This window comes from Drosophila santomea, chromosome 2R (assembly GCF_016746245.2).
Source record: "Drosophila santomea strain STO CAGO 1482 chromosome 2R, Prin_Dsan_1.1, whole genome shotgun sequence".
Lineage (NCBI taxonomy): Eukaryota > Metazoa > Arthropoda > Insecta > Diptera > Drosophilidae > Drosophila > Drosophila santomea.
The window spans coordinates 9289448-9313332 of NC_053017.2; the positions used below are offsets into that span (position 1 = coordinate 9289448).

Sequence of the window (23885 nt, forward strand, 5' to 3'; positions counted from 1 at the left end):
ATTTACATATATATATATATATATGGCCCCCACAAACGCCGCTTGCAACAATCAGGCAGAAAGTGGCAGGACAAATGTCAAACAGTGGGTTCGCATCGGTGTGGAGGAAGGAACGAAGGACTCACGGCCCGTTGAAGTGGCCGTCTGACAGGCGAAATGAATACTGAGCCATTTCGGTGGCAGGATGGTGGAATAGCCAAAGAAACAAGCAAAATTCTATTATGTATTGTATTAGGAGCGACTCGGGACAAACAAGAAAATGGAGATACACAAAAAGGGGAATGTCGCCTTTTGCTATACCCTGGAAAGCATTGTTGGTATACTAGCTGGGCTTTCAAACCTGTAACGTATATAATTATACTTCATCAGGGTCACTAGCCGAGTCGATCTGGACATGTCCGTTCGTCTGTCCGTCCGTATAGACGTTGAGATCTCGAGATGGGTAGCTACTGGTTATACCCAATTGCAGGGTACAAAGAGGGACTAAAGCGATGGACACTGCAATAAGGACAACTGCGATAAGCCGCCACGATAATTTGGCCAGCCTGCTCATCATAGTTCCATTCTTTTTTTTTTTCCAGGGTCTGTGCGTGGCCACTTTGTTCTGCTTCTGCAACGGCGAGGTGATTGCCCAAATGAAGCGCAAGTGGCGGATGATGTGCTTCAGCAACCGACCGCGGACCAATTCCTACACAGCCACTCAGGTCTCGGTAAGATTTGTACTAAAAGCTTCACATGCTTTTCTCCCATCCTTTCTCTCTGCTAATTTTGTACCACGGGTTACGGCGCGTATGAGTAATGCAGCAGCAGTAGCACACTTAAGCACTCACAGTTTATTGGCCTACAGATCCGAATTAATCGCATGCAACAAATAAACAAACAATAAAATATATAAATCTAACAATAAAAACAAAGAGAGACAGACACAGACATAAGATAGTTACAGAAACCGACGCACCGTTGCCAACTGGCCAACCACCATGATAGCAAATTCTCAGTTCTTTTGATTGTAGTTCGTGCGCTGCGGACCGCCACTGCCAGGAGAGGAGAAGGTATGACTAAAGGACATGTCGGCCAAGCGACGCGCCTCCGCAGGACCCCAACACCACCATCCGCACCATCAAAGCCACCAGTTGTCCTCCGATCAGCAGAGAGCACGCAGCCAGAGCCTGGCGAGTTCGTCGTCCTTTCTGGACGGCTGGCGCGACCGGATGCCGTTCCGGAAACGCCGCCAAACCATCGACCACTCCCGCCAGAGCCAGCCGCTCATGGAGGAGGGAGGAGAGACCGCCGGCCACGCCAAGTCCGCGCCAGGTGCCGCCGACAGGCCGACATTGATGACGACCATTGCGGAAGATGTTGCCGAGGCAGCAGCAACGGCAGCAACATCGCACGCAGCTGCAACATCCGACGCAGCAGCAACAGGTGCAAGTGGAGTGGAGGAGGGCCATCCCAATGGCATGGGCACTGTCATAGTTCGCATGGAGAGAGCTGGCCAACAGCACATGGCCGATGAGGCGCTTTAGGTTAATCTCTCGAGTCACACAACATCTCATAGTTTAAGCCACAGTTATACCAAAACCAAAACAGGTCAAGAACCCAAAAACCAAACCCCACCAAAAGCTACAGCCCATTGAACCCAGTTAGTATCGCCAGGCATGTTCCTCAATTATACCTCGAGTTTCTAAATAATCGAATGGGTGTCTAAAAGTGGACAGTGTCATTTTGCATCAAATTTGCAAGGCACAGCTTTTAGATTTGCCATTGTTGTTAAATGTTCAGACACTCTCAGCTGAGAACTTAAAAATTACGACTTCATTAGCTAAATTTGCATTTCTGTTGAATTTGTATTGCATATTTTAAAGTCTACTTTGAGGCACCCGAGATATTGTTAGGAATCTTGCGGAAAACTTCAAAGCACCCAGAATAAGTTCCTTAGCCAGCAAGGCTGATGTGTATTTTGCAACAATTTGCGCCATGCTAAATGTTAAGTTTGAATAGTATAGACCGCAGTTCTCCTTGGTTTCCCTAGAATGCGAAATGCGAAATAAATTTCAGCCTTTTGCCGGCAACGGACCCACTTGAATGAGAACATATTTATTGTACCTATATGAATGTAAGAATTTACGTGGATATTAAATATCATTGTTGTCTTAAGTGTTAAGTGTATCCTAGGACTAGTGCCCCCCCGAACTCCCTGCCCCCAAAATATATATATATATCTCTCTCTCTCTGTGGTAAGCTGAGCTTTCTGGCAATCGCTTTTAGTGTGTCTATGAATGTACGCAAATGTAATAAAATTTTAATGATATCTACGTATGCTATACATTTCCAAGTTCCTCTGGCTCTTCTCTGCTCGGTTCTGCTTGGTTCTGCTCTGCTAATTAGTCAACTTTCAGTTTGTTTAATGAATCTGGGGTACGTCTGTCAACAACAGCAACAAAAGCACCAACCTCAAGCCAGTCCGGACTCCGGACCTAATGCCCATTTAATGAATGCCATTTGAAGTTGGCCCTCCTCCGCTGCGCTTCGTCCCCATGGACGTTGGCCAGGTTATCCAGCCTGGTGATGAAAGCACAACAGGTGCTTCCGAATTCCATTTGAGCCAAACCTGTTTGCGCCACAACATGAAGCCTAATTTATATTGGTGTCTAACGAGAATTGCCGGGCTTCACTAAAAACAATGCTGAACTATTTTGAATTGGTACAATAGAGACGGGCAGTTTCACTTGGCTATTTGGGCAAAGGTGGGTGTGCAGCTGGTAACTACGGGTAAGTAATGCGGATTTGCCCTTTCACAGTGGAAGTTCCAGCTTGTTTTCTGTCTGAAGGCGATGCCCTCACTTGTATTTATTTTCATTCTTTCAAATATATAATTTAAAGCACCATAAAATCCATATAGTAATTTCAAATACTATTAAGATAAATGCCTAGATAAACTTTTATACAAATAGATGATACAAAAGTGGCTAACTAAGTTTAGACATTGCTAATTGATGGATGAGCAGAACGAAAAGGTATTCTCCTTTGCCTTTTAAGTCTGCCCACTGACTCTGAAATCCAGAGACTGTCAGCTATTCCCACGTAAACCTACCGAGTGAAACCGCATTCTGGCCCACCAGGACACTCCGCAGCAAACAAAGCTCATTGCAGTGCTGTCAACATTTGTTGACACTTATTGAGGACTTTCCGTTGAGTTCTGGCTCTGGTTTGGCCGTTTCCCGTTGGTGGTTTTCATAATGACGTCCCGGCAAGTGCCATCGGGTGGCAGTGGGCGGCAGTGGGTGGTGGAGGGTCCCTGTGGGTGGCTGTGATTGCGACTGCCACTTTGTTTGTATGGCAGGCACGTGTCCTCGCAGTTGCCCCATTGTGCGCTCTATGTTTTATGCATGTAAAGTGTGCGCGATAAGTGGCAGTTTCACAATGTGCACTATCACACTCCTGCCCACAGAAACTCATAATTCTGCAGATTATTCGCGCCCGGAAGCATAGTGAGCACACATGCTGAACTCAGCCCAGGTTGATATCGCTCATACGCCGCGTACGCCCGCCGGAGTAAACTTTTCTCATCAGCCAGCAGGCAAATGAGCTGCTTAATTCCCGAGCTGTTTGTTTTCAATGCTGCCAGAAGGGAAAACATTTACGTTGTGCACGCCAACAAGGCGCTTCATTCACTTAGCGACTCAATCTTGTATTAAAGTTCAATAAATTCAAAAAGTGTGTTGTGATTCTTTATTAAATTTAACTTTCAGCAATTAAATGTAGCTTATATAAGACCAGAAAAATATTTGAAACATGATACTATAAAACTTTAAATTTGTAATAACTATAAAATTCTTGAATAATTTGTATGTTAGCCTAGATTTTTGACCACATTCCATAATAGCAATTTCAATTCAAAAACAATTTAAAATAAAATCCTTTAAATATATAAAAAGTGATCCAAACCAATCTAGAATGACACTACCCTTGCACAGGGCTCTAAAAATAAGAGTTAACTTCGAGGAACATTTTTTTGGCACCGTCATCGTCCTTTTCCGTATCCTGCGTGACTCACAGGTCCTGCTGCTTTCGGAATAAGTGCATTGCGTTGGCCTTCAGATGGAATTTATGGTGCGGTGGGTCACAAATAATGCATAAACCCGGCCAAGTTGCAAGTGCCGGTTGAAGAGCTTGGCACTGGTCTAGTTTGGGCTTCGGCTTGGGTTTGGTGGCGGTTTTGTCTTGATTTTGAGTCTGCTTGCGTTTGACTTGGCAGTGATTTTTTTGGCATACGGCAGAGTGCACTTTAATTAAAAATTTTACCCGACTGAAAGGCTGGGTGTGAAGCGTGTTTGAATAGAGTTTCAAATACGCCCGGGTGTGCGGCTTTTAATTGAAGTGCTGCTGAAGTTGAGGCTGCTGTTGTCGCCTGTGTATTTGCATAATGAACTCAATTAAAAGTTGGCCACTTCACACCGCCCTTCGACGTCGAGTTGTCCCCCTCTGAGGTTAAACTTAGTCTAATGGCAGGAACTGTTTAACATGGGTTTGACTCCTTGCTCCCTTCACAAATTCACTCCCTTTTGTCCTTGAGCAGCAGCTGCATTCGCTGCCCCACCAATCCCAGCGGCTTTCGTGGCACCAAATGGCAAGTGGATTGCCTGGAATGAATAGGGTTTCAATTTGGGGTACATACTCGTACATGGGCACGTGTCCTGATTCACCACTCACTTGTATATGATCTTTTCACGGTCTGCCCAGGGCCAGGATCGCTCCAGCTTGTCCAGCCTGAATAGCAACTAAAAGAAGAGTTATGCTTTTATAAATATGCATAAATATATTGTATATTTGTAAAGCAGAAACGATTCTTAATAATATAGTTGCATTTTAAATGCCATACTAATTTGCAAACTGAAAGATCCCCTTAGAAAGTCCCCTTGCCAGACTTTGTAATCGCAATCGTTTGAAATCATCATAAATTACTGGCCTGATTGAAATATGCGGTGGCATTACCTTTTGTGTCTGCCCCTCGGCGGATTCTTGAGGTGGAGCCTTTGGAGTGGGCGTGGCTGGGCGCACCTTCACCGGCTCGGCTTCCAGGCAAGGCTCCTTTGCCTGTGGCTGCTCCTGCCGAGGCACCTCCCTTGCCTGAGTTCCCAGTGTCAGTTCACCTTCGGCCTCGGCGTCGTTAATTCGCAGCTTGGGCACATTGCGGAGATTCCACGTGTAGGTGGTGTTTAAGAAATCGCTGTCATCCTCGTCCTCGTCCTCTGTAGAAGAATACGTATCCGCGGCGGGGGTCGCTGGCAATTTCATGAAATACACCGTGCTGCCTGGATCATCCTCATCGCCGGATTCTGTGTCATCGCTTGCCTCATTTGCCGGATAATTGGCTTCCGATGCATAATCCGATTCCGGCGTGACATCCTTCAGCAGCTTTGATTGCCTGGCACCTTTCGGAACATCCACGTGCTCGGCCTCCTCCTCCTGAACCAGCACCAAATCTTCCCCGTCACTGTCAGTGTCACCTGCTTGTCCCCCGTTCCTCAGCTCAAAGTCAAGGGCATCCTCGTCGTAGGAGAACTTCCGCTGCACATAGGCCTCCTCCTCCTCGTCCACCTCCGATTCACTCATGCGGCCGAAATTCTGCGACACGGTGGCCAAAGTGGAGCACAGGATTTTGGGTATTTCGGCGATGGCAGACAACTTTCGCTGCATCTCCAGCAGACGCATCTCGATGGAGCTGGCTCGTATGCGTCCTAAATGGAATCCATTAGGGAGTAGAGGTATTTTGGGGGTTTCAAGGGGTTTCTTTTTATTAAAGCGACAAGGACAGACACGAAATATTCAACATTATGTACAAGTGTAAAAGAGTTAGCGAACTCTACACAGAGGAAAAGCTTCATCTAAATCAAGACTATTTATTATCTGAGTCATTAGTTTTGTATAGTGGATAATTGTGCGAAAGCAATGCATCTTAGATAGAACAATTTCTCCCTATCTTTCTATCTCGAAAAATATTCAGCTAGATATTATGTATAAAGAAATACAATACACATCAACAAAACATTATTTCTCATATTGGTGGGTAGTAAGATCTTTTGACCGGCATTTTTTCACAGTGCAGGTGTAGGGATGCGGCAGCTTCTGCTGCCAGGGATAAGCCGGTTAGCTGGGTGAACGGCTCCTCACTTGGCCTTGGAGGCGCTGGGCAGGGCCATCAACATGTTCTCGATGGTGTTCGTGCGCAGCTCCTGGTTGTCGCCCACCTCCGCGAAGAAGCGCCGGATGTTCCGGATGATGCGATGGTGGGGCAGCTCCTGGATCGCGGAAGGATTACACGGGGAGGCGATGGAGAACACGGCGGAAAGTGGGAGAAGGGAAAAACGGAATGTGTTAATTTCGATGGCAGAGTTGTTGGCATGCAATCGTGTGGTTGGTTCACCTGCTCCTCCTCGTCGGACGACTCGTCCTCGCTGAGCTCAATGACCACCTCGTTGCCCTCGTCGTCCAGCTGCGTTTTGGTTTTCTTTTTCTTGGGCTTCGGCGGCTCCGGGGGGTCTTGCCACATTATCGGATGCCAACAACGCGAGCCAAGCAGGGGGGTTGGGGTGAAGTCTACAAAAAGATACAAAGCCAAGTGAGTTCGGGGCTACACAGGAAACAACTTGGGACTGTGAAAAAGTTTTACGTATGGACAACAATTTTAAAGTAATTCGGATAGGCACGGTTCACATTAAAACAAGTAATTTGGATCGAAGCAGATAGAATATGAGTTATATATTTTAGCACATTTCAGCACGTTTTAAAAGTATTTTACCATTACTAAGTTTCATTGAATGTATGACTAATATATTTTTTATTGAGAATAACTACAAACTACATTAGTATCTTCTGTTTAAAGTGAAATTTTCCTAATTACTTATAAAACACGTGGCACATTATTAATAGCACTTGGTAGTAATAAAAAGAACAACATTTTCACACCACATTTCTGTGAGTAATCAAGGAATGGAGCTGGAGGCGAATGAACTGATTTGGGAACCCATGCAAAAAGTAAGTACTCACCACTTGGCGGCGGCAAAGGCTTTGGAACCCGCATCACAATCGACTTCTCCTCTCCGGCCTCGAACTGGCCCATGGGATCGTCCTCCTCCATGCTGCGGGGGAGATGGACAGCAGACAGTAGTTTGCTCATTACATAAGTTAAACGGCCTGAAAGCCTCCCAGACGCACCGCAAGCCAGCAAGTGCATCTGGGGCAACCTACTTGCGCAGCAGGAAATGTATCTTCTTGGGTGTCGAGTTGATTTTCTCGTGGGCCTGGGACAGCGTCAGCTGCGAGGCGTCCTCCTCGTTGATCTCGAGTATGATGTCGCCCAGGCGAATGCCCGCTTTGTCGGCCAGGCCGTTGGGGGTAACCTGCAAGGACCACAAGGATGTCGATTGAAATCGAGAGCGATGCGATGCGATGCCTATGCCGATATCAATAGCGAGAGCGAATGCGAAAGCCCGGCAGCTCCTTTCACTTTCAGCAAAAACCGCACCGTGCGAGCTTCGAGGCGCAATTGAATGGATATCTGCGTACTTTGAGTTTAAGTTCAGAAAATATACGCGATGCGCGAACGACAGATACAGATGACATGTATACGAGATGAGCTAACTGAACGGCTGCTCCCAAAAGAAAATGGCCCAAAAATAATGAAAAAACAATAACATCTAAAAGCAACACAGACACAATGCGTTGTTCTTAAACATGGCGGAATGGACTTGGTGGGTACCCTTTAATAAAAATATCATGGAAAATATAAATAAAATTGGATTTGTAATCATGTACCTCCAAAGTATTGTAAAGTTGTAAGAATTAAGAAACAATGAAACAAGTTGAACTCAAATAAAACAAATAATACTTATAAAGGAGTACATATAGTTAGGTACAAATAATCGCCTTTTTCCTTATGGAAACTACGTATGCATATGGTTCATCAAACTCTTTAAATGTCCCCTCAATTGACTTGAAATCAAAAATAAAACAAACAAGCAACAACGACTGATTTTTTTTTTAAAGACTAAACGCGAAACGTCAAAAGTAAAATGTTGCACAAACGCCAAAAGCAATACTAATAGTTTCGCCTTATGGGAAATCAGTTTGCATACATATGAGATACAGTGCGTCACATTTTTGTAGGGTTTCTTTATAATAACAATATATATAGATAGGATATCGATATCTAATACATTATTATAGCAAAGAGATTTTCCATTTGCATATGACTCTTTAATTACTTTCATTGATTCGATAATCATTGTTATATTGTGTGCTTGGATACATATATTTTATGACAGCCAACGTATTTATTTTGTGTATGAGGGGAAGGGGTGCTCGGCTAACCCAAATATTGTACATTCACTCGAGACTCAAGTGGGCCAAAAAGAGCAAAAAAGGGGGAGACGAGACAGGCCAACTAAAAGGCTAGAAAAGACTCGAAGACTGAGCACAGAAGACAGAAGACGGGGCGCGGCAGGTGCAGATGCCAGAAACAATAAAATGCTAGCTTCTATGTGCTGGCAGCCAATTTGCATTCGATGCGACTTCGTCATAGCATAATTGGAATTCAAATTTGACTTGGTTTGGTGGGTTGGGTTGTTGTCGTTCTGGCTCGCAATCAAAATATTGGAAACAATGACGAAACAGCAGTTGCAGCGGAAAGGAGCTACAGTGGGAACTACTGCGAGTGCAACTTGCTCCAGTTAATAATAGCTAAATGTGGAATTAAACAAATATTCAGCAATCCTGTTCTTGAAAATGTTCTTTAATTAAAATTATGATGTATTAAAATATATCATAAACTTGGAATGAATTAAGCAATATTTTCTTATTTACCAGTAGTAGATCAGCCAAAGTTATAAATAAAGTACAAAGTACCTTTATTCGGTATTTATTTATTAAGAACGAAGTAAAATGGGAAATTTATTCATCTTCGGAATCATTTGAGTTATGTACTTTTTAAATTTATATTTACTTCACTGCCACTTAACATTTAATAAATATTTTTCCCCCCCTGGAATGGATACCCAGAAAAACAGTTCAGCTTAAATGCCATTCCTACAATTTGCAATGGCTTGAGCTTGACTGTATCGATATAATTGTAAGGCTGGCACCAGGTGGCCTCGTTCCCAGGGACGAACCACCCCCATGGAGTATAACTCACCTGGAAGACTGTCAGCGGCATGTGGAACTCCGCTCCGCCGGTGATGAGGAATCCCCACCGGCTGTCGTCCTTGGTGGCGTACGCATCGGAGTCGACATCGAAGGCGGGATAGCCGTCCGTGTCGCCGATGCCGCAGGACACCTTGATGATGGGCGCCTTCGCCTTGGACTCCGGCACGGACCATAGCAGTCCCAGTGGTTCCGGCATTCCGGCTTTGTTTACCCGTACTCTTGCGAAGAGATACCGGATCTCTTTCTGGTTCTATCCGCTGGTTTTATTTATAAATTCGCACTCTTGCCGGCGGCACTCTTGCACTCTTGCACTCTTGCTTTTCTATTCTATCTTTCTACTTTTACAAGTATACTCGTATTGCTCTTTTTTCGCTGCGAAAGTTTTAGTTGCTCTTTTCCCAATCGCTTGTTTGCGTTCGCCTGTCAAAATTCCGCCCGTGCAAAAATATTACTCGAATTTTGCCGGCTTTTCGATACAACCTGAATTCCGGTTACTTTTTATTCAAACTTTCGATTCAAACTGCAGGAACCAGTTGAATGCCTGAACTTTGGGCAATTGTGCGACTTATATAATCAGCAGTCACGCATTGCACAACCCCAATCTCATTAAATCTTGGTCTGTAAAGTGGAGAAAAGTACGGAAACTCCACAAATTTCTGAATTACCAAGACCACGACTATGAGGGATAATTATGGAAAATGTATTTAACACTTTTTTATGCCTGCTGTCTGGTTGTTCCTTTTTTACTTTGTGGCTTCTCTTTCACTTCCACACGACTGCACTCGACTTGGGCAACTAAAATAATTTTCGAGAAGTTTTCCTTTGTGGCTGCATCTTTTCCATTTTCCCCATTCTCTCTCGATCTTTTTTCCTCTGCTCCTCTTGGTCTGTTTTTCCTTTTTTTAGATTATTCTTGCATTCTTTGTTGCTTTTTTCGACAAGTGGAAGCGTTTTTTGCTACTGATTAAAGATATTCCCAAGCATTCAAGTTTAAATTAATAAATGCATGTGGCATTGAAAGTAACCACTCTTATTAAGCTATAATTCATTGCACAACTATTAATTAAATCTACGCAAGCAAGCTAGTTTAACTAAAGAATAGTCGATGGGACTTGTGATGGGAACTGAAGAGGAAATAACATATGACAAATAATAATATGACATCAATACTCAAAAATGTAAGCTAGGCATAAGTTTAAATCAATAATTATCTAAATGCTTAAACCTCCGACTCATATACATATATACTATTTATTATACATTCCCCCTGTTACTCGTACCTAATATTCCATGAATCCAGTTACTCTACAAGAGTAACTGATATGAATATAGGGCCATGCTCACAGACAAAGCATTCCGCTTGTCAAATAAGCAAAAATGGAAATCAGAGTTCCATGTGTGGGAAATTTCAGGAGAAAGGCCCAAAAAAATAGCATACACCTGGCAGAAAAATCTCGATTAGCTCAGGGACAACTGCAAATGTAGATATGCTCGTGTGTGGCATGCCTGTTTCAGGAATAGTTCGTACACATTTTCTTGGAGTGGTCATAAAAGAGTGAACAAAACGTGCCTAATCAGCCGCAAAAGACCAACAACCACAAATGGTGACAAACGAAGAAACAAAAGCGTGGGAAAATTTGCGAACCAAGTTTTCAATATTCCAAACGTCGTAAAAGGCGCAAAATGCAGATGACACGAGTCACAAAAAGGCTCTTCACAAAACAGGAATTCGTTTGGAGTACACGCATAGCTTTTCGTAAAGAAACCAGAGAACAACCCAACTATCAGATACCCAATACACAGCTAGCACAAAAATCATCATAAATATCGGTAAAAAATGCCAAGATATATAATAATACTTCAGAATAATTGAATCATATTTGAAAAAAAATGGATGACCAAAGTGGTTTAGCATATGAATAGAAACTAACAAGCCCCCCCGAAAACTTGAACTTCGCACTCCAAACTCCGCATCAACTATAACATTTTATCTTGTTGCTATTTATTTGTAAATATGTAAATTTCTTAATGGCTAACAGAGTTTTACAAATCATTTCCAGAATGTAAACTTCATTTTTAGTTCTCATTAGTACATCATAAATTTAGGAACGTCGTGATAAGAATGGTGTTACTGATAACGTAGCAGATGACTAATAGGCCAGGGGTGACATGACTGGGGGAAAGAAATTTCATAGGAACTTTGGAATTTTTTTGTCTCTATTTAGAAGTGGGATTTTTTTTAGGTAAGTCGTTACAAATCGCGTACATATGAGATATTTCAATTCTAGAACTTATGGTACTTCCATTTTCCAGCTCGCTAAAGTCAGCATCTGGGCAAATAGTGGCCAGGAGATATAAGTTCCTGTACCTCACAGCCGACCTGCGCCTTCTGACAGCGGGCTCCACGGGTTCCTGGGAGTCCACAATCAGTTTCTGTTCCTCCCCCGAAGAGGATTCCATTGAGCTGTTCATACCATCGTGTACCTCCTCATTAACACTATCCGTGAGCTCCTCAGAGATGCTGCTACTAGTGTCCTTTGCAGCTCGCTTGCTGATAATAGGTGATAGGTGATTATATTCAGAGTCCCCGATTATATCAGAGGTGATATGCTCCCAAGTTCGGCAATTAAATGCCCCACTTAGCACAATGGCCGACATAAGGAGCAGCAACACAGATCGATGCATTCCGGTAATCCTTTTATATTCTGGCAAACTGTATTCCCCTGGCTTCCTCGGTGTGTTCTCCTCACTGAGAACGACTTTTTCGAACTGATTCTGACCGACTGCACACGTTAACCGCGAAACCTCAACGAATGTGCTATCGCCTTCTCGACGATTATGTGATTATAGACTCAAATTCAATTGTGCCAGTCAGATAGCGGGTCTCAATAATAGACTCTTTATGATAGACATCATTGAAATCTGTTTCATCTAGTCCATTAAAATCGTCACTTAAAGCAAAATTTGCCTGGCACAACTAAAAAAGCGTAGTTTCATTGACTAAACCATTTCAGTTTTAGGTGGGCTAATTTCGAAAAGCCTTTCAAATATTGAGAACAAGTTGATGATAAATATTCAATATTATGGTAAAATTGATTGTGAAAATATTTTTATTGGGAGTAATAAGGTATTGAAACTAGTGAGATAGGCACATATTTCATCATGCTGATTCTTAAATTATTTAAATAGGTATTAATCAATACAAAACAAAGTATGTGCGGGGTGTGAGTATATGTATGTTTTCTCCTCTTCTCTAAGCTTAAGAATCATCTTTCTTTCTTCCTGGGAGCAGTGCTGTCTTCTACCCACTAAATATATCTTGACGTTCATACGGACGGACAGACGGACCGGATGGCCAGATCGATTTAGCTATTGATCCTGATCAAGAATATATATACTCTATATAGTCGGAAACGCTTCCTTCTGCCTGTTACATACTTTTCAACGAGTCTAGTACATATACCCTTTTACCCTACGTGTATTGGGTATAACAGACAACGTAGACTTAAACTTTGCCATGCTCACAGGGAAATATTTCGTCAAATAAACAACAATGGAAATCAGAGTTTCATTTGTGGGAAAATTCAGTATAAAGGGCCCAAAAATGTGGCACACACCTGACAAAATTTCGATTAGCACAGGGAATACTGCAAGTGTAGATATGGTCATATTGTGTAACATATGCATGTTTCAGGAATAGTTCAGACACATTTTCTTGGGGTGGTCATGAAAGAGTGAACAAAACGTGCCTTATCAGCTCCAAGAGTCCAAAGACAACAAATGTGGACAAACAAAGGCACAAGACCGTAGGCAAAATTTGAGATCCAATTTTTCAATATTTCAAAACTTCAGAAAGGGCGCAAAATGCAGATGACACGAATCACAAAAAGGCTCGTCACATAACATGAATTCGTTTGGCGTACATGCTGTAGTCAAGTGCCTGACTATCAGATAATTCATAATACAAATAATTCCAGGAAAGTAAGCTTTATATTTAGTTCTCATGAATACATCGTTAATTTAAAATCGTAAATAAACATAAAAATGACCTTTGGCCACTTTGACGACTGCTGTCCTGATTACGATGGTGTTACAGATAAGGCGAATGAAATAATGGGTGGTCAGTGGTCACATGCTTGGGAAAAAGGAATTTCATAAGAATTTTGTAGCTTTGGGAATTTTTGGAATTTTTGTTTTTCATTTAGAAGAAAGAATGTTTTCTAGGTAAGCCATTACAAATCGCATACATATCACGTATTTCAATCCAAGAACTTATCGTACTTCCATTCTCCAACTCGCTAAAGTCAGCATCTGGGCAAATATGGGCCAGGAGATATAAGTTCCTGTACCTCACATCCCCCGAAGAGGATTCCATTACGCTTTCCATATTATCGCGTACCAGCTCATCGACACCATCCGTGAGATCCTAAAAGGTGCTGCTACTAGTGTCCCTGGCAGCTCGCTTGCTGATAATTTGATCGACACCGCTGTACAGCTGCTGCCCCGATAGGTGATTATAATCAGAATCCTCGGAGTCCAAAGAACTTGCCACACCTAGCACAATGGCCGACATAAGGAGCAGCAACACAGATCGATGCATTCCGGTAATCCTTTTATATTCTGGCAAACTGTATTCCACTGGCTTCCTCGGTGTGTTCTCCTCACTGAGACCGACTTTTTCGGTCAACGAATGTGCTATCGCCTCCTCGGCGATTATGTAAATTACGTAGGTTGAAACAGAAGAGCCTAGTCCCTTAAAAACGCCACGTAATGCACAATTTGACTTACACAACTAAAAAGGCGTAGTTTCCTTTCCTGTACCATTTCAGTTTTAGTTGGCTCAATTTCCAAATGCCTTTTAAATAATGAGAACAAGTTGATGAGAATGGTTCAATATTATGGTAAAATTGATTGTGCAAATATTTATATTAAGAGTATTATGGTCTTTCAACTACGGAGATGAAAATTTCAAAATCGAAATTACACTTGCATACAAATTTTAGTCCAACTCAACACAAGCCTCTCGCATCTAAGCAATAGAGCTTTCATTATACGTCCTTATCAATGTAATAAGCACTCAGTACAAAGACCGATCTTAAAGGAAATATTAATCTTGCTAACTAGTAGGGATAGTCCAGAGGATAATACCTTGTACTGACAACTCAGTAATTATAATTAAAAGTCGTTTGTAGTACGCATACATTTGTAAAAGGTGATAAGACTACTAAAAGCCAATCTTGAAAAAGCTATGTACTTGTAATGTTATTTATGTTTATTTCAAATCAAGTTCTCTAAGAGATATCATTCGGCATAGGTGGCTTCGTTGGCCTCTTTGGAGCTGACCTCCATGACTTCGCATCCCTGGGCATAGTCCTCGATGCTTGTGTTATCCTTGCCCTTCAAAAGCTCCGCTGCAGCCTGCGCCATCTCCTCGTCCAGCTCCTTCTCAGCCTGGGGATCCAGGGTCGGCTCATCGCTGCTCATCCGATCGCCGAGCTGGCTGGAATGGCTTTCGGTAGCCTGACGCCTTCTTCTAGACTCGCCTAGCTTACAAAAGTCTACGAAAGTGTCATGCAGAATGGTATGCTTAATATCCAAATCTTCCAGTTGTTGGCAAAAGGCTAGCTTCATCGAATCTTCCGCGCTTCTGCGTTTCCTAGCCTCATGTTCCGTATTAGTTTCTTTATCCGCAGGTTTTTTTGTCTGCTCTTCGGAGGAACTGTTCGATTTGTCCTTCTTCTGGCCCTTGTGCTCCTCAGAGGAGCTGCTGGAATCCTCGGTAGATCGTTTACTGATGTGGTTTCCGGTGCTGTCGTCCAGGTCCAGCAGCTCACCGCCATCCTCGCTCTCCGTCAGCATCTGCTCCAGCCAATCCTCCTCGGATTTGGACAGTTTTGTGGGCAGAGCCACTGCAGCACAGAACAGGATGGCTGACATAGCCAGTAGCAATAGTGATCGCTGCATTGATCGCATCCTTGTGGTATATCCTTAAGGTTTGCATATAAGCTCTCCTGTGCTCCACTAGGCACACTTTGCGCCACGAATTTCTTTTGCAAACTGACTACGACTGGTGGCAAAGATTTGCCAAGAAACCTCAAAAGTTCGTTCCTGTCCAGATTCTGAAATTACGGGTGCAAATGTAATTAAAGCCTCTATCAAATACGTATGTTTAAATGTTTATTGCATTATACAAGTATTGCATATAGATTGCACATAACACTCTATCTCATTTTCTGTTTCCGCGGCACTGCGCAATTTCCGAGTTTGCGCCAATTGCGAGTTCAGAAATCCAGACTCACTTGCATAATTCATGACAACAAATTGAAAGGCTGTGGAACGCGATGCACTATCGAGCTGCCACAGTAAGGCAGGCGAAATCGCCCTGATAAGTCCACGGATCACCACAGATCAACCCCGACGCGCAATTTGTAATTATTGATGCTTGTTCAAAACAGAAGAGTACAAATGAAATAGTATAATCCGAGTACACAGCAAACAAAAAGATCGAATATGTTTTGCAGTCACAGAAAATATTTTCCTAGCTGCCCCACTAGTGAAGATTACATAGAAGGTTTTAGAAAAAAATTGTAAATTAATTTAAATAATAAATTTGGTATGCTGGCATAAAAATTGTGTTAAATAAGAAATAATAAAAGCCCATACATTCCTAATTTATTTAAAATATTTGTTAACTCATCTAATCTTTAAATGATTCACAGAGAAATCCAGATTTGTTTTTTAATGACCTTCTAATCTTCAAACGTATATTCCACAAACACCGTTTCGAAAAATAAACATTAAATCACTTTGTTATTAAGCTGCAATATGTATTTATTTTCTGGGAAATTATAAATACAAATTTGATTATTGAAATAATTATATTAATTCCAGCGAATTCCGTCACATAAAAAAACTGAAGATTTCAGGTTTGTCTAGTTCTTCTTTCCGCTTAAGTTCAGCAGTAAAATAAAATCTATCTTGTAAAACAAAAACTTTTCTCATACAATTTTTAGCATTTTCTTAATCTGCTGGGTTTTTGTATGCAAAAGGCTATATTTTCCCGCACTGTGTATAAAAACACTCGGAAATTACAATTTGGCCGGCGCAACGTGCCAGCGTAATTGAAGCGTTTCGCGGAGGGAAAGTCAAGTTCAAGAGTTCTCCTAAGTATCCGTAGGATACTGCGACGCCTAAGCCGAAAATGCCACTTAAGGCGGACAAACAGAACGGGAGAACAAAAATAAAACAAGAAAGGATTCCCGAAAAGCTTCGGACGGAATGATAAATAGCAAAAGGATTCCCGTTCGGCTTCGCTGAAGACTGATGACGTGAGCCGACTGGGAAGTAGGCCCACCAGTAGGCCACATGTGTCCACTGATGAGTGTCCAGTAGGGGCAATTATGGTGTCACCGGTGTTTGTTTACCCGACTATTAAATATCCATCAGAAAGTTGGCTATTATTCACCTGAAGGCGCGCCAGAGGCAGCGTCTTAAATAACATCGAAAACAAATTTATTTAACAGCCATCAAAGGGGATTGGCCCATTGCGTCTGTCATAAAAAAGTTATTTGCCTTCTTGCTGTGGATCCGGCTTATTGAATATGATTCCCAGATGTCCTTCGCAACATCAAAGGGAAAGCAGTGGAATGGGAGAGCAAAGTCGCAGGCTCATGCATAATTTAAAGCAATTTGGCATTGTGCTGTTGTGCTGAATCAATTTCCACGCCCAGACAATCAAACGGAAAGTATTAAGACCCGAAATCCATTTCAAGTGCTGCAGTGCTTCCATGCAAATTACACTCTCCACCACTGCAGCACTTTTATGTAAATCCTGGCAGGCACCTGGTGCCGCTGCCCAAAATGGCAGTGAATTAAAGCACCAACATTTTGTCATATTTATTAAAAATTTATCAATGTCATAAAGTTTACCGCACCCGCGCAGAAAACCAACAACAGTCCAGGAACACACGCACACAATGGCCAACGATCAATCAACTTTAAAGCCCTGGCAAGATTTACTTAGGACCTCCAATTGGACCCCAGATGGTGCTTAAAGTCCGCAAGTCGCGGCTTTAATCCACGTTCACCAGTTTAACTTCTTAATAATATATATCGTTTCAATTCAATTTGTTTAAATCTTAAGAGCACTTTACTTAAATAGAAATTATTAGTACGTCAAGCCTAAAAGTATGCCACTTTTTCTTTAAATCAATTTCTGTTCCTTATTTTCAACCTTTACTGCAACGGCTTTGCAAAAAGTATTGGGTAATTTATATATGTAGAATTTATTAGAGAACAATAACAATTGACCAACTTTTTGTTGCTTATTATTTTGCTTGAGTTATTTGTCACATCAACAAAGAAAACCAAAAACACAACACACCCACAGGGAACCCACAACACAAAAAAAACACACAAAAGAACAAAATAAAAAAATAACAAAAAATACACTAAAAAAACACACAAAAACACTAAAAATGTCCCAAGATCCTGTCTCTACACAAGAAGTCTTCCCCGCGGTGGAAACCATCGAAGCAGGAGAAAAATCCGTGGTAGACACTGTCCCAGAGGTTGTGCCCCAAGAAAGAGCGGCTGAGGCCGAGGGGACCTCCAAGCCGGAGGAGGGCAACCAGCCACTTGGCGATGCACCGCGAGAGGAGAAGCCACAGAACGCGTCTATGCCCATCACCGCACTGGAGGCGACGGAGGAGGGACAGGAAACGGAAACCATCGAACACGTAGCTACCAAAACAACAGAGCAAACGGAAGCCTCAGATGATCTTTCGGCAGAGGAAAGGAAACTGAAGCTGAAGAAGGAGCGAAAGGAGCGTTTGAAGAATTTCGCAACCACTCGGTTTGCCCCGATTGAATTCGAGGACAAAGTTAGTTTTGTAGGGGTATATAAAGAAGAAGTCAGGGATAATGAGTTGGAGGAGGAGGAGGACCACTTAGCCAACCCTGATGAGCACATTGATGGGGTCGATGGAGTCGATGAGGACGCGGATTCAAGTGCCACCGACGAGTCAGAAGACGAATTATTCTTGGGACCCAAAATGGTGAGCCTATTCCCGACCTATGGCTTCTCAGATGGCCCTGTTGATAAAAGCATATTCCAAACGGATGTAAAATTTGAGGACATTGATTATTCGGCGAGTTTGACTGGCATAAGCATTGTATCGACGAGAACATTGAAAAGCGAACGCGATCCGGATTCCGTTCAGATGAAAACCAACTTTCTGAGGGATTTCGATGTGCCCAGTCTGTCGGACATATCGGAGGAGCACGAGCAGTCTGCTCAGTCACCGGATGGTGATAAGCGGTCGCTGATAAGCGTACAGCACGATGATGGTTTCTATGCGGATCCCACGTCGAAGATGGACTCAAGTTCCAGCTCGGCGTCGGAATCGGTTGGGGACATGGAGGAAGAGCACCGCGCTGAGGATGCGGCTTCAGAAAGTGAGGTCGGCTCCCTCGATATCTCCGACATACCTGAATTCAATGAACCACCAGTGTTCAGGACCAGTGTTCCTGAAGAAAAGCATGTGACTCTGGATGAATTCACCATCTTGTCGAAGGTGGCCTTCTCATTTCCCGATATCCGAGAGGATCTTGACATTTCGCTTGCTTTCGAGATCAAGTCGGTGGTCGCCGATCTACTGTTCGATCTTTTCGAGGAGACGGCTAAGATTTCGGACCTCCACAACAAGGAGAACGAAATTCGCGCGAAATTGGACAAGAGTAAGCTATTGGACGAGCTGCAAAAAGTCGTCAGTTCATATTTGTTTGAAAGGTCCACCAACGAAATGGTGGGCAATCGACTGATAGAGTATTTTAAACGCAATCGCAATGCCCGGGTCTTTGTCACGCTCTCGCAGGAAAGTGAGAAACGATTCCATTCCCGATACATGCAGGCACTGGCTCTGCTGGACAGTCTGAAGTATCGACTGGTGGTGGCCAAGCACAAGCACGCCATCCAGATGAACAGGGTGATCCTGGATCTCCACTCCGCCCAGAGTGTCGCCTCGATCACTGAGGAGCGCTTAGAGCATCTGCTCCGGAAACACCTAGTCCGGGCCGACTCGGATTACCTGCGACGTCTAGTCGATCGCGAACTGAGACTAATGACGGTCAAACGGAACGAGATCAGCGACGCCAGACTGTTCCTGATCATAAGAAAGCACACCTTGGGTCACATATTTGGTGTAAGTATGCTGGTCAGCAAACCCAGCACTAGCATCTGTATGTCACTAGTTAATATTCCTCCTTGACTCTGCCAGAAAATCCAAGAACTGGAGACACTAAGTGACACCTTGAGCATCAGGGACTTCTTGGCCGTGCAAAATGATGTGATTGCCCTGCAAAAGAAAATCGAGGGTAAGCCCGATATTTGCCTCACAAAATTCAAGCTTTCATGATCCCATTACCGGCAGAGCGCACTGTCGATCTGAAGAGGTTGCGAACGCAGTTCCTCATGGACGTTCATCTCACCCGACACAATCGGGAAAAGGCGCTGGCTCTGGGGGAAAAATTTGAGCTAATGAAAATACTGCTGCGCAACGCCATCAAAAATCAGAGAAACCTGCGAAGACGTCTCTACGAAGTGAAATTGGAGCGCAAGACGATGCGTCAGCAGTTAAGGGACCTCACCTTCCAAGGCGGCATCCTGTCGATGCCATCGCTGATGTATGACTTCGACAACACCGTGGAGCGGCTGAAGGAGAAGCGGGAATCGGTCGCCAAGCTCAGAGAAACCATGAAGGCACTCCAGCGTCGGGTCAGCCAACTAGAGGGAAGAAGCATATAGAGTTGTAAGAACAGATAAATCGAATAAACAGTGCACTTTATCACAAAAACGTTTGGCTGCTTTTACTGTGACAATTAGTTCCAACTGAATTTAAAGGCAACACCTTTGTACCCTTGTAGAATATCATTTTAATGTGAAATAAACTCCTTTAATTCGAATGTATAAACCATTTGGGGTGACAGAGTACCCTTCAAAACATATGCCCCAATGCAAAGACTGTCAGTAAAAGCCTAGGGTACAATCACAAAACAAATGTACACGAGTACACAACAACTCTAAACAGAAACACTAAAAATATAACACAAAAAAACCATTATAAAAAATACAAAATATCGTATGCACAAACGAAAAAAGAAGTAAAGAAAATACATACACGATGGAAACAGAGTTAAATGAAGAACCGCAGATTGATTTGGTCGAAGAAAACGAGATAGCTTTGGCTGAGGAAGATCTCTCAAGATGTTCAGAAGATATGATTAAGTCGGATTCAGAGCCCGTATTAATAGTTTCTATCTCATCAAATAATAACAGTGAGGTAAGGTTAAAAGCCTTAAGAAAGGAGGAAAAAAAGGAGCAACTAAAGGAAATCATGAATCGACTAAAGGAGCGCGACGCAGAGGAGTTGCGAAAGAAGCTGGCCGGCAAACAGGAGGAGGTCAAAGGGAAGGACGAAATGGACAGCCAGTCACAAGATAGTTTCCAAAGGGCCCGGTTCAGCTTACAAGTCGAGGAGTGGGATGACACATTGCCAGAGCCCAATCGGGATGATGATATCGATGATACCAAAAGTACCACCAGGCACTCGGATGATGCACCTCCAGCAGCCACTTTGGACGCAGTTGATGCCGAGGAGGATGACTTGCTCGATCCCATCGAAAGCCGTTCGGAATCCGATTCAGAAGCACCAGTGACCCAGAGGTCCAAGAGCATAGATCCCATGCAAGTGGCAGTTAAGTCTTTAATGCTGGTGCCCAGTCTATCGGATATATCGCTGCCAAGTGAACAGCCTCTTCGAAGAAAGTCTACCCAGTCCGTGAAATCATCTCGATCATTATATGTTAGGCGTCTCACAACCGATGACGACACAAGTTTCGATTCCGAAGAGGCGGAAGAAGAGTCCACCAAAGCCCCCAGTGAATTCCTTACTACTGCAATTGAGCAATCTAGCGAGTCGGAATCGCTTGGCGGGTCACTGCCGCCCATTCCAAAAACAGAACCATTGGAAAAAGAAGCCCAACCTTACATGGACATCGAACAGTTGTTTCCGGTCGCATCGGAAAAACTCGTTGAGAACGAAATCGATACGGCAGTCAATCTGAGGATTGCAGAAACACGCCAGATTGTTAATGATTTTATAAGCCACTTGATACAGAAGGTAGTCGTGCCGGAGCACCGGGGTACTGAGGAATATAATCGGGTGCGACTGGACAAGGAGAAGCTGCTGGATGGGCTGAAAAGTGCGGTGCATGATTACATGATTGTGAAAGATCATAACAAACAGCTGGAGGATCGGATGATAGAGTACTTCCGCCGCACCAAGAACTTTCGATGCTTTGACCGCCTATCCCAGGACGCCGAGTTGAGCTTCTCCCGTCGCCTTGATAACGCCCTGGCCTATCTGTCCTATGGCCAAGAGCGCCTCGCCAGGGTGAAGGAGAAATATGGCATTCTAATGAGCACTGCGTTTTTGGAACTCTCCAACGCCATGAACATCGTTCTCAGCACGGAGCATCATCTCGAGCAGACGTTGAAACAGGTCCTGGTTCGCCCGGACGCCGAGACCGACTTCCTCAAGCGCCTGGTTGCCCGCGAACTCCGACTAATGGCCGACCATCGGAATCAAATCAGCGATGCCAGGGTGTTGCTCATGTCGCAGAAGCACACCTTGGGTCGTGTCTTAGAAGTAGGTATCCAGGGATGCACTGTTGTCCAGATGGTTGTTGATTGCGGGGTTGGCAGACATGAAACCCCCAACTGTCAAGTTTCCCCCGTATTTTCCTACATATTCTCCGCCATGTTGTCCGCAATGTTGTCCGCAGTGTTGTCCGCCATGTTGTCCGTCATGTTATCCTCCATATAGTCCGCCATATTGTAAGCCATGTTATCCGCCTTGTTATCCGCCTTGTTATCAGCCATGTAATCTGCCATCTTATCCATACTCGAATGGAATTTCCACCATATGGAGCTCTTTGTTGCCCATTACGTTGTCCACAATATTTTATATCATGAACACCACATCCCAAATATTCCACGATGTAGGCGAAATTCTACCTCTAAAATTGTTTTTCAATGTTCCATATTTTTATCAATTTTTGTATTCGCTTCTCTCTTAGCAAATAAGAGATGTAGATACTGTTTGCGCCGGTGTGAGCTTGAATGACTTTATTTCCGTGCAAAACAAGGTGTTGGGGCTCGAAAAGAAGATTGAAGGTATAGTCTTGTGTATATCTCTGTTTTCTATTCGATCCCTATGTGAATATTTATCAACTTCATCAGAGCGAAATATTGAACTGAAAAGACAGCGCAGACTATACCACACCGAACTGCATATAACTAAGCATAATCGAGAGAAGTCCCATGAGTTGAAGAACAAGATTCACCAACTTAAAGTTAACCTGCTAGGAAAGCACCGGTTGAGGGATAACTTAAAATCCGTGTTGTGCCATGCGAAATTGGAACACAAAGCCATTCGGAGGCGGTTACATGAGTTGACATGCCAGGGTGGTATCCTGGCTATGCCCGCACTGATGTATGACTACGATCGGACTGTTGCCTATGTTTCGGAAAAGGAGAAAGCGGTCTCGAGTCTGCGGGAAACCTTGAAATCACTTACCAATCAACTGCACAGTGTGCTGGCACCTTTCAAGAAAAACTCAGTCATTCAATAGGACTATGCAAACTTTTAAGCTAAATAAATTTTTCCACAAAAATAACGTAATATTTGTCGTTTAATAAGACTATAAACAATGAAAAGTTCAAGACTTCCTGCTCGTAAGCTTATGCATCAATAAGAACCCAGAATCGGTAGAGAAAATCTCTTAATGAACCATTATGAATTTATATATATCCCCCACATTTTCAGTGTCAAGTTTGTTATTTATTTGCCTGCTTTGTTTATTCCACCCATATATATGTTGAACAAAATGAAACCAAGGGGAAATACCGTTTGGCTGTTCTCATTAATATTTCTAGCAGGCAATTGTTGGAAATTTTCAAAATTCTAAATATACCAATTCGGAAATTGGCACGCTTTATTCTTAATCATCTTTTCTGAGCACTATTTGAGTTTAAAATACACACGACCTGAGTACACTTCAATTAGCCAAAACGAATGAGGGAAATATTTCACTTGAGGACTGCGTCATTTTGAAACTAATTGAAGAGATGCTGAATGTATTCCGCAATCTAAAACATGTTCCTTAGATATATAGATTGCTTAAGTTTCCAGATTCTTCCAACCTTGCTCTGTTCTCACGGCATAATAAGCTACAAAAGATCAATACCTCCAATAGACGGACTGTAATAAATGAAGAAATTAGAAAGGTGCCAACTGAAGGCGTGAAATATTCGCCAGCGATGTCTGGCTTCTCATTTTTGGCACCATCATAGTTGCACCTGCAACACATAATGTTGTGTGTGTGTTCACTGTATAGTGAACAATTTCACGCTTCGGACAGGTGAGTTTCGGCATTCCATTCGCTACATATATACTATAGGTATAGGTAGTCAGTGTATAGATGCGCATCTTGATAATAACTCTGCCCAGCGCTGATGCTGCGACCTCGACACGCTTCGGTGGAATGTTTCACATCGCACACACTCATCGGAGTGTGTTGATGTTTGGTTTATAACGTTGATACGATGATACATATATATA

General features: G+C 43.1%; 6 protein-coding genes and 1 pseudogene across 8 annotated transcripts in view; 3 read left to right on the forward strand and 4 right to left on the reverse strand.

Annotated features, from left to right (window-relative positions):
* LOC120446139 (calcitonin gene-related peptide type 1 receptor) overlaps positions 1–2326 on the forward strand; it is a 28364-nt gene extending 26038 nt beyond the window's left edge. The window contains 2 exon segments of the mRNA XM_039626964.2: positions 582–710; positions 1014–2326. Of these exon segments, the coding sequence (XP_039482898.1) occupies positions 582–710; positions 1014–1526 (642 nt within the window). The 3' untranslated portion in view covers positions 1527–2326.
* Positions 2327–3770: 1444 nt separating this feature from the next.
* LOC120445937 (PDZ and LIM domain protein 7) lies at positions 3771–9990 on the reverse strand. Of its 3 annotated transcripts, none has more exons than XM_039626602.1 (6): positions 7570–7588; positions 7252–7403; positions 7051–7142; positions 4996–5741; positions 4714–4781; positions 3771–4643 (listed from the first exon to the last, which is right to left on the reverse strand). In XM_039626602.1, the coding sequence occupies exons 3-6, from the start codon at positions 7139–7141 to the stop codon at positions 4556–4558; spliced, it is 993 nt and encodes a 330-aa protein (XP_039482536.1). In that variant the 5' UTR covers position 7142; positions 7252–7403; positions 7570–7588; the 3' UTR covers positions 3771–4555. The 3 variants fall into 3 exon arrangements, with proteins under 3 accessions (XP_039482536.1, XP_039482535.1, XP_039482537.1); XM_039626601.1 differs by lacking the exon at positions 7570–7588 and adding an exon at positions 9194–9990 and having other exon boundaries at positions 3834–4643; XM_039626603.1 differs by lacking the exons at positions 3771–4643; positions 4714–4781; positions 4996–5741; positions 7570–7588 and adding exons at positions 5772–6302; positions 6428–6600; positions 9194–9990.
* Positions 9991–11189: 1199 nt separating this feature from the next.
* Positions 11190–11965, reverse strand: LOC120445182. Its single transcript, XM_039625394.2, has one exon. It carries the CDS (start codon positions 11887–11889, stop codon positions 11422–11424), a length of 468 nt encoding a protein of 155 aa, XP_039481328.1. The 5' UTR covers positions 11890–11965; the 3' UTR covers positions 11190–11421.
* Positions 11966–13181: 1216 nt separating this feature from the next.
* Positions 13182–14304, reverse strand: LOC120446326 (annotated as a pseudogene).
* A 154-nt stretch (positions 14305–14458) lies between these two features.
* LOC120446325 lies at positions 14459–15268 on the reverse strand. Its single transcript, XM_039627241.2, has one exon. It carries the CDS (start codon positions 15175–15177, stop codon positions 14506–14508), a length of 672 nt encoding a protein of 223 aa, XP_039483175.1. The 5' UTR covers positions 15178–15268; the 3' UTR covers positions 14459–14505.
* A 2293-nt stretch (positions 15269–17561) lies between these two features.
* On the forward strand, positions 17562–20057 carry LOC120446543. Its single transcript, XM_039627558.1, has 3 exons — positions 17562–19406; positions 19482–19578; positions 19635–20057. The coding sequence occupies exons 1-3, from the start codon at positions 17682–17684 to the stop codon at positions 20006–20008; spliced, it is 2196 nt and encodes a 731-aa protein (XP_039483492.1). The 5' UTR covers positions 17562–17681; the 3' UTR covers positions 20009–20057.
* Positions 20058–20244: 187 nt separating this feature from the next.
* Positions 20245–22946, forward strand: LOC120446578. The gene is made up of 3 exons (XM_039627600.2): positions 20245–21911; positions 22342–22438; positions 22505–22946. The coding sequence occupies exons 1-3, from the start codon at positions 20385–20387 to the stop codon at positions 22894–22896; spliced, it is 2016 nt and encodes a 671-aa protein (XP_039483534.1). The 5' UTR covers positions 20245–20384; the 3' UTR covers positions 22897–22946.
* Positions 22947–23885: the final 939 nt, after the last annotated feature.

Bases quoted from the DNA above. Each gene is read 5' to 3' on its own strand.
- LOC120445937 (XM_039626601.1), bottom strand. From the start codon at position 9,400: ATGCCGGAACCACTGGGACTGCTATGGTCCGTGCCGGAGTCCAAGGCG. The intron at 7,404-9,193 runs GTGAGTTATACT...TGGTCCTTGCAG, and splicing joins TGCCGCTGACAGTCTTCCAG to GTTACCCCCAACGGCCTGGC. The intron at 7,143-7,251 runs GTAGGTTGCCCC...TCTCCCCCGCAG, and splicing joins ATACATTTCCTGCTGCGCAA to CATGGAGGAGGACGATCCCA.
- LOC120445182 (XM_039625394.2), bottom strand. From the start codon at position 11,889: ATGCATCGATCTGTGTTGCTGCTCCTTATGTCGGCCATTGTGCTAAGT.
- LOC120446325 (XM_039627241.2), bottom strand. From the start codon at position 15,177: ATGCGATCAATGCAGCGATCACTATTGCTACTGGCTATGTCAGCCATC.
- LOC120446543 (XM_039627558.1), top strand. From the start codon at position 17,682: ATGTCCCAAGATCCTGTCTCTACACAAGAAGTCTTCCCCGCGGTGGAA. The intron at 19,407-19,481 runs GTAAGTATGCTG...TGACTCTGCCAG, and splicing joins CCTTGGGTCACATATTTGGT to AAAATCCAAGAACTGGAGAC. The intron at 19,579-19,634 runs GTAAGCCCGATA...CATTACCGGCAG, and splicing joins CCTGCAAAAGAAAATCGAGG to AGCGCACTGTCGATCTGAAG.
- LOC120446578 (XM_039627600.2), top strand. From the start codon at position 20,385: ATGGAAACAGAGTTAAATGAAGAACCGCAGATTGATTTGGTCGAAGAA. The intron at 21,912-22,341 runs GTAGGTATCCAG...CTTCTCTCTTAG, and splicing joins CCTTGGGTCGTGTCTTAGAA to CAAATAAGAGATGTAGATAC. The intron at 22,439-22,504 runs GTATAGTCTTGT...CAACTTCATCAG, and splicing joins GCTCGAAAAGAAGATTGAAG to AGCGAAATATTGAACTGAAA.